At 42.0% G+C, this 13,867-nt stretch overlaps 2 protein-coding genes across 4 annotated transcripts; both read left to right on the top strand.

The window, feature by feature from the left end:
* Window positions 1–767: 767 nt before the first annotated feature.
* Window positions 768–4,125, top strand: LOC110492167 (uncharacterized). The gene is made up of 4 exons (XM_036947111.2): window positions 768–904; window positions 1,052–1,130; window positions 2,622–2,867; window positions 3,558–4,125. The coding sequence occupies exons 2-4, from the start codon at window positions 1,052–1,054 to the stop codon at window positions 3,815–3,817; spliced, it is 585 nt and encodes a 194-aa protein (XP_036803006.2). The 5' UTR covers window positions 768–904; the 3' UTR covers window positions 3,818–4,125.
* Window positions 4,126–4,207: 82 nt separating this feature from the next.
* On the top strand, window positions 4,208–13,292 carry LOC110492165 (uncharacterized). Of its 3 annotated transcripts, none has more exons than XM_021566226.3 (5): window positions 4,208–4,470; window positions 10,754–11,387; window positions 12,054–12,296; window positions 12,492–12,744; window positions 12,896–13,292. In XM_021566226.3, the coding sequence occupies exons 1-5, from the start codon at window positions 4,295–4,297 to the stop codon at window positions 12,970–12,972; spliced, it is 1,383 nt and encodes a 460-aa protein (XP_021421901.2). In that variant the 5' UTR covers window positions 4,208–4,294; the 3' UTR covers window positions 12,973–13,292. The 3 variants fall into 3 exon arrangements, with proteins under 3 accessions (XP_021421901.2, XP_021421900.2, XP_090059277.1); XM_021566225.3 differs by having other exon boundaries at window positions 12,876–13,292; XM_090203151.1 differs by having other exon boundaries at window positions 4,229–4,470; window positions 10,754–11,274.
* The last annotated feature ends 575 nt before the right edge of the window (window positions 13,293–13,867 follow it).

Genomic DNA, 13,867 nt, shown 5'->3' with positions numbered 1-13,867 from the left:
GTAGTATTCATCATTGTGTTTATGTGCAGGTTTGAGTTATGACCTGAGTTTGTTTTAACAGTGTGGTAATGGCCATACTTCAGTGGTCAATATGTGTATATCTAATGGATGACAGGCAATGTGAAGAAGAAGCCAACTCTGTTTGTCAGGAGAAGCGTCTACTGTATAAATGAATGAATTTGCCAGTTGGAAACCCATCGCTTACTGGATTAATTGACACAAACAAACCTTATCATTGTGAATTATTGTAATTCAGTGATAATTCTTTCAGCGTTCTGTAAAGTCTGCACTGCATAAAGACAAATCAATACATAATAGTAAATAGGGTTATCCAAGCAATAATAACCCTAGAGAAGTACAAATACAGATACAACCAGAGAAATGAATCTGAAGGGTGTTTGAGCACGGTCTGTTACAAAGAGAAGATTCAAGTGTGAGACAGGCCTACACTAAATCTATATACACATGCCCTTTGCTATATATCGGGAATATTTTTTATAATTGAATAACTGTGAATGTACTCGCCTCATTCAGTTCAGACCATATCATCAACCAGCCTGTATGTGTAAACACTGCACCGAGATGGGTATCTTATAATGGCATCTATGTAGGCTATCATGGTGTAATGCTATCTGGCTCACTAGACTGAGGTCGTTGGAGTGATAAAATATGATTATACTTGACCAAAGATCATCCTATCAAACGTTTTTGCGCTGCCTGATTGGCTATGGCCCGGATCAATATGGGGTGTGTCTTGTCCTGCAAGTTTACAGAGCACTGAAATGCAAGCTGCGCTTCATCCACACAGGAGGGTCCAGAGGCTTTACAAGTATTGGATGGTTCTTTCTATTTGTGAACAAAGGGAAATAAAAAAATTTGTCGGCCTTCCAGAAGTTTGTTTCAGGTAAAGTTGATCATTTTGAATAAGTATTATCTTACCACTATTATGCATACATGTAAGGAATGGAATAAGATTAGCAAATATTATTTAGGCGTATGAGTTACATTATTAGGTTGCATTGGCATGTGGTAATTTTATTCAACTCTTCAGATGACCACACAACCAAGGACCTCTAACAATGAACCAGATCATGTCAAGGCGAGGAGGGACCAGAGTCCTTTTCTGGAGGGTAAGTCGTTTCAACAGTTGTGTTTGTTTACGGGCTGACTAACCTATTTGTGAGAGCTTGTGTATAGAAAAAGAGCAGAGGTTTTAAATATCTATTTGTCTGGTGAGGGTCATCTTTGTATTTGCTGGGTAATGGTAGTGTCCAGGTATCATAGAGTGGAATACACTGAGTGTATAAAACATTAGGAACACCTGTTCTTTACATGACATAGATTGACCAGGTGAATCCAGGTGAAAGCTATAATCCCTATTTAATCCACTTCAGTCAGTGTAGATGAAGGGGAGGAGAGGGTAAAGAAGGATTTTTAAACCTTGAGACAATTGAGACATGAATTGTGTATGTGTGCCATTTAGAGAGTGAATGGGCAAGAAAAAATATTTAAGTGCCTTTGAACGGGGTATGGTAGTAGGTGCCAGGTGCACCGGTTTGAGTGTGTCAAGAACTGCAACGCTGCTGGGTTTTTCATGCTCAACAGTTTCCTGTGTTTTTATATTTTTATTTGATTATTATTTTTTAATTCTAACCCTTATTTTACCAGGTAAGTTGACTGAGAACACATTCTCATTTACACCAACGACATGGGGAATAGTTACAGGAAAGAGGATGGGGGATGAATGAACCAATTGTAAACTGCGGATTATTAGGTGGCCATGATGGTATGAGGGCCAAATTGAGAATTTAGCCAGGACACCGGGGTTAACACCCCTACTCTTACGATAAGTGCCATGGGATCTTTAGTGACCACAGAGAGTTAGGACTCCCGTTTACCGTCCCATCCGAAAGACGGTCCCATCTGAAAGACTGTGTATCAAGAATGGTCGACCACCCAAAGGACATCCAGCCAACTTGATACAACTGTGGGAAGCATTGGGGTCAACATGGGCCAGCATCCCTGTGGAACGCTTTCGACACCTTGTAGAGTCCATGGCCCCAACGAATTGAGGCTGTTCTGAGGACAAAAGGGGGTGCAACTCAATATTAGGAAGGTGTTCCTAATCTTTTGCACACTCAGTATATATCCCAATTGCAAGAGTGCTAAAGCTAAGAAAAGGCGGTCCCATTCTACGTTGACTGCTGCAGACTTGTATTATTTAAAGGTCTATCTGTACATTTCCTTATGGTCATGTTCATGGGAGGAAAGTGGATCCCAATAAAAGCTAAAAATCAATAGTTTCCCCTCATTAAACTGGGACTTTCAGCCTGTATACACGCCCTGCTTTGTGAGTCTCGCCTCTCAGAGGCATGTTGAATAATTAACAAACAAAAATGTTTTGATAATGTTACCAAGTATCTCTACTGATGAGCACACATGCCGGGGTGTTACAGCTACATATCCATATCTACAATACTGGCCTACAGTAGCCGAATACATTCACTTAACATGTTTACTCACCTGGTTGAGTCCCCTAATTTCAGAGTGACCTAAGGTTTTTGGAGCTATATTTGTAGGGAATCATGAAGATGACTTAATGTACTATACTGTATTTAAAGGAGACGTGTCTCGGCCCACAAATTCTGGGGTGATGAGCAGCAACAAGGTTGTGGTGAGTGGAGTGCGGAGGCTGAGCACCATCTCTGAGCACGACCCAGACAAGGTAGATACTGACCTCAGCTCTCAGGATCCCATGGGAGGCCGGGAGTGGGGCGGATCCAGTTTCTCACTGTGTTCCAACAAGCACATCAACAACAGTAGCGATCACTTCTCCTCCTTCGAATCCCATCAGCCTGACGCCGGGGGTATTGTTGCTCCTCCTTTCTGAAAATTACGCTTCAATGGTGAATTTTGTCTAGAGTGTAATTCCATTATTGTAACGATTTCAAGTCTGACAAGTTGAAAAGCCCGAAATATAACAACCATTGTTGATAATGGAGTATCATCTGTATAGTCATACACACATTTGGGCTCTACTAGTACTTACATCTGCAGCCTTCCTCTAGTGTGATGTAACATCAAATCAAATTGTATTTGTCACATGCGCCGAATACAACAGGACCTTACTGTGAAATGCTTACATACAAGCACTTAACCCACAATGCAGTTCAAGAAAAAGTATTTAGAAAATGTTTACTAGATAAACTAAAGTAAAAAATAAAAAGTTACACAATAACATAACAATAACGAGGCTATATACAGGGGGTACCGGTAACGAGTCAATGTGCAGGAGTACAGGTTAGTCACAGTAAAGTAGGTAGGGGTAAAGTGACTATGCATAGGTAACAAACAGCGAATAGATGCAGTGTAAAAACAAATTGGGGGGGGTCAATGTCAATAGTCCGGGTGGCCATTTGATTAATTGTTCAGCAGTCTCATGGCTTGGGGGTAGAAGCTGTTAAGGAGCCTTTTGGACCTAGACTTAACGATCCGGTACCACCTGCCGTGTGGTAGCAACTATTTCACTGATTTAATATTTCTCTCCCTGTCCCCAGATGATTGTGCTGCCATTCTGCTGGCCTGCCTCTACTGCCGGTTCTATGACATCGTAGTCATGGTGCCAGACACATGTGAGAGAGCTGTAAGCCGCTGTTTCCCCTCGTTCAAATACCTCAACGCGTCCAGGGAGCAGGAGCGGGCCAGTGGCTGGTGCAACTGCAGTGTAGAACTGGACTGCAGCTGCTGCAACTCCTGTCAAGAGGGAGCCGAGTTACTGGAACTCGCCATGGAGATCTCTGAAGTCTGCTACAGATGAAAAGATCCCCTCAATCAAATTACTCCTTTTGATATGAAGGCCTAAAAGGACTAAACATGCACCTTGTCAATGTTTGTTCTATCAAAATATCAATAACTAGAGTTGTCCCATTTCTTAGTTTCAGAGGGAACATGAATATGTTTACAAAGATGGACGCTGTGGCTAAAGAGAGTGTTAACTGAGGTATAGAGTGCTTAATAATGATCCCCCTATTGAGCCCCATTAAATATTAACCACCAAAATGCTCCATTCCGGAAACGCTTCAGTTCTGTAACCATGAACAGAAATAAACAGATTGTGCCTAAAAACACCTGCTTCTTCATGATTGATTTTTCAGCCTTAAACCTGTCACAGCCAACAATATTGATGTCTATATTTGGTTTCATTCCCACCCACCTAGTTACAAGGGGAGGAGTGACCGAGTGCACACTACAGGAGAAAGGTAGAGAATTGGGACGCACTGCGTATCCTTCCAAAATGACAGAACCAACTGTATCCCACTCAGTAAATTCTCAGGTCATGCAATCACATGAAAACTCTGATAGTGACACGAGTCAACAAACAGAGTACAGCCTGCTGCAAGTGAACGGGGCATGGAACAGACAGACTGGCGGACAGACTCAGAAGGAGGGACGGTTATCAGCTGCTAAAATGTGAGTAGTATGTTCTACTTTGTATTTACATTTTGTATCTTTTTTTGTGGAAAGATATAACACATCTCATGAGCATGACAGATCATCTTGCTGAATGGCAGTGCAAAGAAAAAGGGAATATACTTCTGGTTACAAATCTTAGGAATCAAATGAGTTAATACTTTTGATTCATGTTGATTTAAACCATATATGTTATTTTCGAAGAGGGAATATTTTAAATCTCACAATAATTTTTTTTATATTTGTTGCCTCAATGTGAGTCAGAGGTCCTTTTCATAAATGACTCGGTTGACTGGAAGACATGGGATATCTTTCTATTTTGGGCACAGCTGACATTTCGTCGGTGTACAGTAGACTAGTAGACCACCAGTAAAAAAAAGCTGTTTAACAGTTTGTCATTTTGTCTGTACATACACCTTTATGTCTATGCCATCGGGTTAGCTAGAACCAGTTTTTAAAGTTTTAGGAGTAATGTTTAAAGAGTTATGGACATTTGAAAAAATGTATTTGTCACTATGTTGACGGTCCTCAACTGCTGTTGGTGGACGTAAGGAAAACTATCCATCGAATATCCAGCCTGAATCTGTCAATCTTTGTCAGGTCAAACATACTGAGTGCTCACATCCCAAAATATACACATTTCAACTCACATGACCATGGTGGATGTGGAAACAATTACATTTACTTTTGCGCATAGTCAATCATAATCACAGAGGTACATATAGACATGAATGATTATATACATACAGATTGGTAGTTCAAACCTAAGCAACAGTACAACAACAAAAAAGTAAGATATATATTATGTTGCAAACTGTTGGAATATCCTCCCATGCAGGACGCACGGTGGCTGTAGATATAATTACAGAGACTTATTTCAAAAACAATTTATGTGCTATTTACAGATGAGCTGTGTACAGGTACAGTGATCGGTAAGCTGCATGTACCTCTAATAATTTGATATCAATGAGATGGGTACATATACTGTAGTAGTTACAGAAAATATAATATGTACATATGTACAAAATGACCAAGTGGAGGCCTGGATGGCAGGACAAATCCAGTGTTTTAGAGGTGCCTGGAGAAATGGGAATACTCTTCTTTTGCCAAAATGTTTCCGAACGGCCCACCCACGAAGGAAAGGCGCCCTATCTGAAAAATTCTATGAGAAACAGTGACATACAAAAAAAGATTGCAGTTTTGAAACTACAGTAAAAGTGCAGTAACTGCAGTAAAAGTGTAGTAACTGCAGTAAAAGTGTAGTAACTGCAGTAAAAGTGTAGTAACTGCAGTAAAAGTGCAGTAACTGCAGTCGACTGTGGTATTTTGGACGCAGTAATTGCAGAATTATTGCTGTATAACTGCAGCTATACTGCAAAATTACTGCAGTAAAAAACACTGTTATTTTGGATGCAGTATTTGCAGCATACTGCAGATATACTGCAATCCAACTACAGTTATACTACAGTGTACTGCAGTAATCTTGCACTTTGACTGCAATCTTTTTTTGTAAGTTTCAGAATGATTTAAAATGATAAATCCCATATTGATCTTTCATTCAGGGCAAACCAAGCTGTGCTGTGTAGTAGGCTAATAGTAGGCCTACTACAGTACTATTGAAACATAAACGGAGTCAGAAATTCACAGGTTTCGTATTTTCCCCTATTTCTCCAGGTTTTTGTTATTTTCAGAAAAACAACAACATTGTATGTTGTAAGTCCATAACAATGCTTAAACCACATCAGGATACCACTTTTGAGGTCTGGGGAAAATCTAAGACATTTCATTCAGGCACCTAGCACCATTGTTTGATTAGCAGTGTTTCTGTAGCACATGAGATGGAGTTTTCAAAAGAAATGGCCACTGGATTGATGGAAATAATCATCATGATATCATTCTGATAGGTAGGCATAGGCTACTTTGTAGCTAGTCAACATTTAATTGAGGTTTTAGGAAAGACTTTCCATCTACCGGAAGACTTTACACTTGTGTGTATAAGGTAATTGTTGTGAAATTGTTAGGTTAGATTACTTGTTGGATATTACTGCATTGTCGGAACTAGAAGCACAAGCATTTCGCTACACTCGCATTAACATCTGCTAACTATGTGTATGTGACAAATAAAATTTGATTTGATTTGAGACGCTTAGGCCTGTAATTAGCATCACTATGTGTCCTGTTACTTAATTGTTTGAAACCTGGACGTTTGAATTCATAATATGAGGCAAGCTTACCTTGCTTCAAAGTAGCCTATAGCTAAAATCCAACCATAGAAACGTGGAGGCAATTATTTTATAGACTTCCTCATATGCATTCTCCTGTTCTATTGGTTTTATTTAAACTTTATTTCATTGTCTAGCAGCCAAAGGCATTATCCTAATTATATTAGTAACCCATGATAGTTGTTGTATCTTTAAAGCCCCGCTCTTTCTTACTAATATTTCCATTTCTGTCAATGATACCGCTTGCATTTTAGAACAGTGTTTTGGTTCAGACCTTTAGGAGACATGGCGGTCAAACTGTGAATCAAATGCAGTTCTCTTCTCAGTAATAGATTATCGGTATCTCCCCCCATCCTTTGAGTCTTAACATGATTGGTTCTAATGTATCTCAGAGAGCTGATGATGTCACGAGCCTCCATGAAATGTGCAGCCACAGGGTTTCTCTGGTCAAAAGTCCTGATATTACTCACGTGTTCTGCTTTCCTTGTTTAGACAGCTCGTTTCATTTTTCCTACATAGCATAGACCACCAATACACTTGATCAGGTATACCACATATTTTGTGGAAGACGTAATGATGCCCTTAATCTTAATGCCCTTGCCCGTGACAGGATGATTGAACGTGGTGCATTTGTTCTGTAAAGTTACACTGGGTAGGCCTACATCTACCACATATGTAATTACCGTCTAGCACATTGTCTCGGAAGGTGCTACGTGGCACCGGTGGAAGATCAGACCTCACCACCAGTTGGCTGATGTTTGGGGTGCGTCTGAAGACCTACTCGTGAGGGTTCTTTAAACGTCTTTCCCAGTTGTGGATCAGTGATCAAGATGTGCCAGTGTTTTTTAATGATGTGGTCGAACTGTTTGCGAAGTGGGGAATATTGAAGAAGGCATTGAACTCGTTTGTCAGGGGCAGGGGCGCCGCCAGGGATTTTGGGCCACATGAAAAGACTCCTCACCACCACATCAACCCTGCGCAATTGCTGTAACCACCCACCAACAGAACCCAATTGACCCATTCAAAGCTTTAAATAACTCCACCTTTGCAGGCTTGCAACTCTCTTGTAGTCCAATATTTAATGTCCGATATTTACTGACAGTGAGCTGTGAATATATAACACTGTGCAGATGTGCATGCAACATTCTGCATACAGTGGAATTCACTATTTGATGCAAGACGGATACCCTCTACAAGAAATGTGCTAAAGGCCATCTTTTACAGTCTAAATGTCATTTAAATGGTAAAAATCTTGAATGGAAAATTGTCTTAACATTAATGAATAACTTAAAATAAATATAACTCCTCTCAATTAAAATAAATTAACATTATCATCTATAGAATGATATAACAAACAAAATAATAAAATCAGCAGCAGATTTTTTAACTAAGTATACATACCAAATAGAAAATAATCAGCTGTTAAAGTGGAAAATGGAAAACAAAATGGAAATGAAAAGGCCTGTTGGTGGCGCTAGAGGAAAGGTCAAGGGGTCACCAAATCAATAGGTTTCTTCCACTTGGGGTCTTGGTTGTGCACAACAAAGTTTATGGCAATCCAGCCATTGCTTGAGATATATATTGTTCTCAGTCTGTTCTCAGTCTTGTTCTCAGCCTGTGGGCATCGTTTGTCGTGATCCAATATCCATAGCCATGCCGTTTAACAGTTATCATTGGCCCTTGCTCAGCCTTACTCACCAAGAGCCTTCTTACCAGCAAAGTCACTGATCAAGTCTTTAAAGTCCAGCTTTCTAGCTAACTGACTTTCAATGGACAGTATGGCAAGACTGCAAAGCTTGTCCTGGGACATAGTGGGCATCAAATATTTTTTTTGAATCAGTTTTAGCTTACTGAAAGCTCTCTCGCCACCAGCAACAGTCACAGGCAGCGTGCAAAATCTACGTAAAGCAATGCACACTTCTCCAAAAATGCTTTGCAGCTGCATCTGACAAATTGCATTCAGGAGACCAAGAGGGGACAAGTTAGGGGGGAAAGTGGCAGCATATACAGTGTTCAGGTGTCTTACTTCATTATGAAACTCAGGTATTAGGTCTCTGGAATACTTCATGATCAGTGGTTGGCACACAGAAGGGACTTTGTCCTCACTAATCTGACCAACTTTCAGAACAGCAGAAAATTATTCTACCATTTTTGCAGTGGTGTGGAACCTAATGTCCAAGTCACATATGATGTTCTCCGTAGCAGTAAAAAAACAGGTGTTCTGAAACACCATTGCTGCACTGTCCTGACCTCTTGAGAGGTCTCATCATGGAATCTCTTCCTTTTCCTCTGGCGGCTGTGTTCCTTGCTAAATGGAGGCGCAACATCTATTTGCGTAGCAATCCGTGTTGCCTCAGACAGGAGAGACTTCCATCTTTCAGAGCCTGCATCTCTTCCTTTAAGGCTCTGATATTGGCTGCCTCTGTGTCAAGTGAGATTTTTCCTGACTGGAGAATCACATTCCTGTCCTCAATGCATTGCAGTACATGTAATTATCCCAACCGACATGTCATTCAACACAATACTGCTCACCTCCTTCTTCAGTTGGGAGTAGGGCTGGTTCAGGGGTATGGGGATGGGGTGACAGGGCTGGTTCAGGGGGGTGGGGATAGGGAGACAGGGCTGGTTCAGGGCTATGGGGATGTGGTGACAGGGCTGATTCAGGGGGGTGGGGATGGGGAGACAGGGCTGGTTCAGGGCTATGGGGATGGGGTGACAGGGCTGGTTCAGGGCTATGGGGATGGGGTGACAGGGCTGGTTCAGGGGGGTGGGGATGGGGAGACAGGGCTGGTTTAGGGGTATGGGGACGGGGAGACAGGACTGGTTTAGGGGTATGGGGATGGGGAGACAGGGCTGGTTTAGGGGTATGGGGATGGGGAGACAGGGCTGGTTTAGGGGTATGGGGACGGGGAGACAGGGCTGGTTTAGGGGTATGGGGACGGGGAGACAGGGCTGGTTTAGGGGTATGGGGATGGGGAGACAGGGCTGGTTTAGGGGTATGGGGATGGGGAGACAGGGCTGGTTCAGGGGTCTGGGGATGGGGAGACCGGGCTGCTGAGCCTGAAGCTGCATCTGTTGGGCCTGGCTCCAGGCAGGGGCAGGGACAACTGATTTAGTATAAATAGCTTGCTAAAAGTTTGCCTGCATTGATTAAATGTTGGCTAAAAGAGGAGCGAAATGTAAACAATTTTCTGTGAAGATATTAATTAAGTAACTAATGTTATAGGAGCAAAAGTAGCCTATTTCACTGACTAAGCTAACAGGTTCATTTCCACCACTCACGGACTACACCCACTTTCCTTTGTGAAAAATGTGGTAATTTTGTAAAGGTCCCTTGCATCATGCAGTGATTCCTCTGGGTAACTCCGTTGTCTGAAACGCTCATCCAGACAAGCAGCTTGTTTGTCAGTCACTCTGTGTACTACAGATCCTGCGTATGTGACTGTATTAGATGGTAAGGAGGCTCTTTATCAGGGGTGTAGGGTGCAAGCAATCTCCGCGTAACAGTGAATTCCTGTCCGTTGGCTTTCTGTATAGGTCTGTGCTAAAGCCACCACACTCCCTCTTTATCAAAATGTCACGAAAACGTGTTTAATTCGCATCAAAGGTGAAGGTGAATTGCACATGTTCACTGCTTGTATTGATGGAATGGAACTGATGAAGTTCCTCTGCTGTGCCCTGGAATAGAAGGAATACAGCATCAATTAAGCGTTTCCAGAGCTTGATGTGGCGAAATAATGGATTGTTAGGGCTGAAAATCACATTATTCTCAAACAACCCCCGCATACAGATTAGCATAATTCGGTGTAATTTTACTGCCCATAGCAGTTCCCTTCTATTGAATGAACATGAAAAAGTTCTTAGAACAATCTCAGTCAGTTCAACAATACATTTAGTGCTAGGGAGTGCACCAGTTGGTAGCTAACTAAGATAGTGTGCACATAGCTCCCAGGCCTCCCTGGTGGGGGTTAGTATGTACAGTATTTATAGTCAGGCCATTCAAACCTGCCACAATGACAGTTGTTGTGATCACTTACCATTTCTGCTGGCTCCTCATGCAGTTTCCAGAGCACCTCAGAACATGGCCTCTCCTGGACAGTGGTCAGCCCTATTGTGTTCACCTACAGAGTGATCCAATGCCACAACCTGCTGGATGTTGGGAATGACACACTGCTATGTGGTCATATAGAGGACCAGGATGAGCTCAAGGCCTTCAGAAGCAACACCAAGCCCATCAAACGCTTCATTATCATTGATGAGACAGTCAATCAGCTCTATGGCTCCCAGGTCACCAGGTATTTTGAGGCCAGAAATGTTCTTTATAGGATCCTCCCACTGCCCACTACAGAGGAGAACAAGTCCATGGAGCTTGTGACCAGGATTCTGGAGGAGGTCCACAAGTTTGGCATAGACAGGCGCTCTGAGCCCATCATTGCTATTGGAGGCGGGGTGTGTCTGGATGTGGTGGGCCTAGCTGCTTCTCTCTACCGGAGGCGAACCCCCTATATCCGTGTCCCGACCACCCTGCTTTCCTACATTGATGCCAGTGTGGGGGCCAAAACTGGAGTCAACTTTGCCAATGGTAAGAACAAGCTGGGGAGTTACATACCTCCGGTCGCAACATTTTTAGACCGGACCTTCATCCGAACTGTTCCTCGCAGGCAGGTTTCTAATGGAATGGCAGAAATGTTAAAGGTACTCATCATTGCAGCATGGGTACAGTATGCATGTGGGTTGAATACCTGAAAGCACCCTAACCCATGACAAACTGAGCATGTCATCTTTCTAAAAGGACTGAGACTGTTGCTGTGCATTTGAGGCATATCTGGACAACAGTTCTTTTGGACAAACATCCCTTAAGAGCAAGGTGTGGTTGTATTTGTTTGCTGTCTTAACAGCAAGGTGTGGTTGTATTTGTTTGCTGTGTTTAACAGCAAGGTGTGGTTGTATTTGTTTGCTGTCTTAACAGCAAGGTGTGGTTGTATTTGTTTGCTGTGTTTAACAGCAAGGTGTGGTTGTATTTGTTTGCTGTCTTAACAGCAAGGTGTGGTTGTATTTGTTTGCTGTCTTAACAGCAAGGTGTGGTTGTATTTGTTTGCTGTCTTAACAGCAAGGTGTGGTTGTATTTGTTTGCTGTGTTTAACAGCAAGGTGTGGTTGTATTTGTTTGCTGTCTTAACAGCAAGGTGTGGTTGTATTTTTTTGCTGTCTATTACATGTCTAATACACTATACTAATCACTATTACTAATGAAGGAAGAAAGTTAAGCACTTTTTACAAGCCTAAATCACCCCATTGATAGTGGCTTACTTCCAAACTCTGTATGGAGATAATAAATCAGCCATCATTCGTTGTGTTCTAGATGGCTCTGATGAAACACAGGGGCCTGTTTGAGCTCCTGGAGACTAAAGGCAAGTACCTATTGGACTCCAGTTTCCAATCCCATGACAAGATCAGTGGCTGCTGTGACCTGGAAGATGCTGCCTCTTCGTCCACACGGATTGCCATAGAAACCATGCTAGAGGAGTTGGCTCCCAATCTGTGGGAGGATGACCTGGACAGACTGGTGGACTTTGGCCATCTAGTCAGCCCTGAGCTAGAAATGGTAAAGATTTGATCACTGAGTTGATACTAGTGAACGATAAAAAAGGTGTATGGAGGGGATATGAAAGGATGGGGAGAAAGATATCAGGGAAGGTGTGAATGATCAGATATATTTTTGACAAGTGAAGATAATTCGACAAATGTGCATACAGTTTAACTTTACCTTTGGAATTAACCTTTTTATGCTCCTTTGCAGAAAGTGCTGCCTGCGCTGCTCCACGGGGAGGCGGTGAACATTGACATGTCCTTCATGGTGTACGTGGCCCACCAGAAAGGGCTCCTGACAGGAGAGGAGAAGGCCCGGATCAGCCACTGCATGGTGGGTTTGGAGCTGCCTGTGTGGCACCAGGACTGCACTCTGGCCCTGGTGCAGAAGTCTCTGAGCGAACGACTGAAGCACTCTGCAGGGTCCCTGAGGATGCCTCTTCCCACAGGACTGGGATGTGCAGGTCTGGACATCTTTCCTTTAGGAACACCATCAGGCTGCCTTTTTATGTCAGTCTCAAAACATTCCTAGATATTCCATACAGTATGTGTTTTATAATAACCTAAACAAGCAAGCTCATTAACTATACTGTAGATTCTGTCTCATCTCTACAGAAATCTTCCATGAAATCAGTGATGAAATCCTGTGCCAGGCTTTCAAGATCTGGTGTGATGAACTTGGTTCTTCTTGACATCTGGAGATAACAATATCCACACTGAATACACTGACGCCATGACGAGCTGGTGAAGATGAAATACTGTGTTTCAAATTCAATATGTTTCAGTCAATACACATTTACTTGAAGTTTAAATATTAATAATATACAGTGCCTTCAGAAAGTGTTCACATCCGTTGACTTTTTCCTAATTTTGTTGTGTTACTGGCCAAATTTAAAAATAGATTCAATTGAGATTTCTTTGGTAATTGGCCTACACACAATACCCCATAATGTCAAAATGGAATTATGTTTTTCGAAATGTTTACAAATTAATAAAAAATGAAAAGCTGAAATGTCTTGAGTCACTAAGCTTTCAACCTTTTTGTTATGGCAAGCCTAAATAAGTTCAGGAGTAAAAATGTGCGTAACAGGTCACATAAATTCCATGGACTCACTGTGTGCAATAAGTGTTTAACATGATTTTTGAATGACTACCTCATCTCTCTACCACACAGATACAATTATCTAAAGGTCTTTCAGTCGAAAAGTGAATTTCAAACACAGATTCAACCACAAAGACCAGGGAGGTTTTCCAATGCTTCACAAAGAAGGGCACCTATTGGTAAAAAAGCAGACACTGAATATCCTCTTGAGCATGGTGAAGTTATTAATTACACGTTGGATGGTGTATCAATACACCCAGTCACTACAAAGATACAGGCGTCCTTCATAACTCAGTGGCCGGAGAGGAAGGAAACTGCTCAGGGATTCCACCATGAGGCCAATGGTGACATTAAAACAGTTACAGAGTTTAATGGCTGTGACAGGAGAAAACTGAGGATGGATCAACAACATTGTACTTACTCCACAATACTAACCTAATTGACAGAGTGAAATAAAGGAAGCCTGTACAGAATAAAAAATATTC

The sequence above is a fragment of the Oncorhynchus mykiss genome, chromosome 16 (assembly GCF_057628025.1).
Source record: "Oncorhynchus mykiss isolate SJ-2025 chromosome 16, ASM5762802v1, whole genome shotgun sequence".
Lineage (NCBI taxonomy): Eukaryota > Metazoa > Chordata > Actinopteri > Salmoniformes > Salmonidae > Oncorhynchus > Oncorhynchus mykiss.
Note: the sequence above shows the minus strand (reverse complement) of the source record. Positions and strands in the feature narration are given on the sequence as shown.

Coding starts and splice junctions, on each gene's coding strand:
- LOC110492167 (XM_036947111.2), top strand. CDS start 1,052: ATGACCACACAACCAAGGACCTCTAACAATGAACCAGATCATGTCAAG. Junction 1,131..2,621: donor CCAGAGTCCTTTTCTGGAGG/GTAAGTCGTTTC, acceptor CTGTATTTAAAG/GAGACGTGTCTCGGCCCACA. Junction 2,868..3,557: donor CCATCAGCCTGACGCCGGGG/GTATTGTTGCTC, acceptor CCCTGTCCCCAG/ATGATTGTGCTGCCATTCTG.
- LOC110492165 (XM_021566225.3), top strand. CDS start 4,295: ATGACAGAACCAACTGTATCCCACTCAGTAAATTCTCAGGTCATGCAA. Junction 11,388..12,053: donor GAATGGCAGAAATGTTAAAG/GTACTCATCATT, acceptor GTTGTGTTCTAG/ATGGCTCTGATGAAACACAG. Junction 12,297..12,491: donor TCAGCCCTGAGCTAGAAATG/GTAAAGATTTGA, acceptor GCTCCTTTGCAG/AAAGTGCTGCCTGCGCTGCT.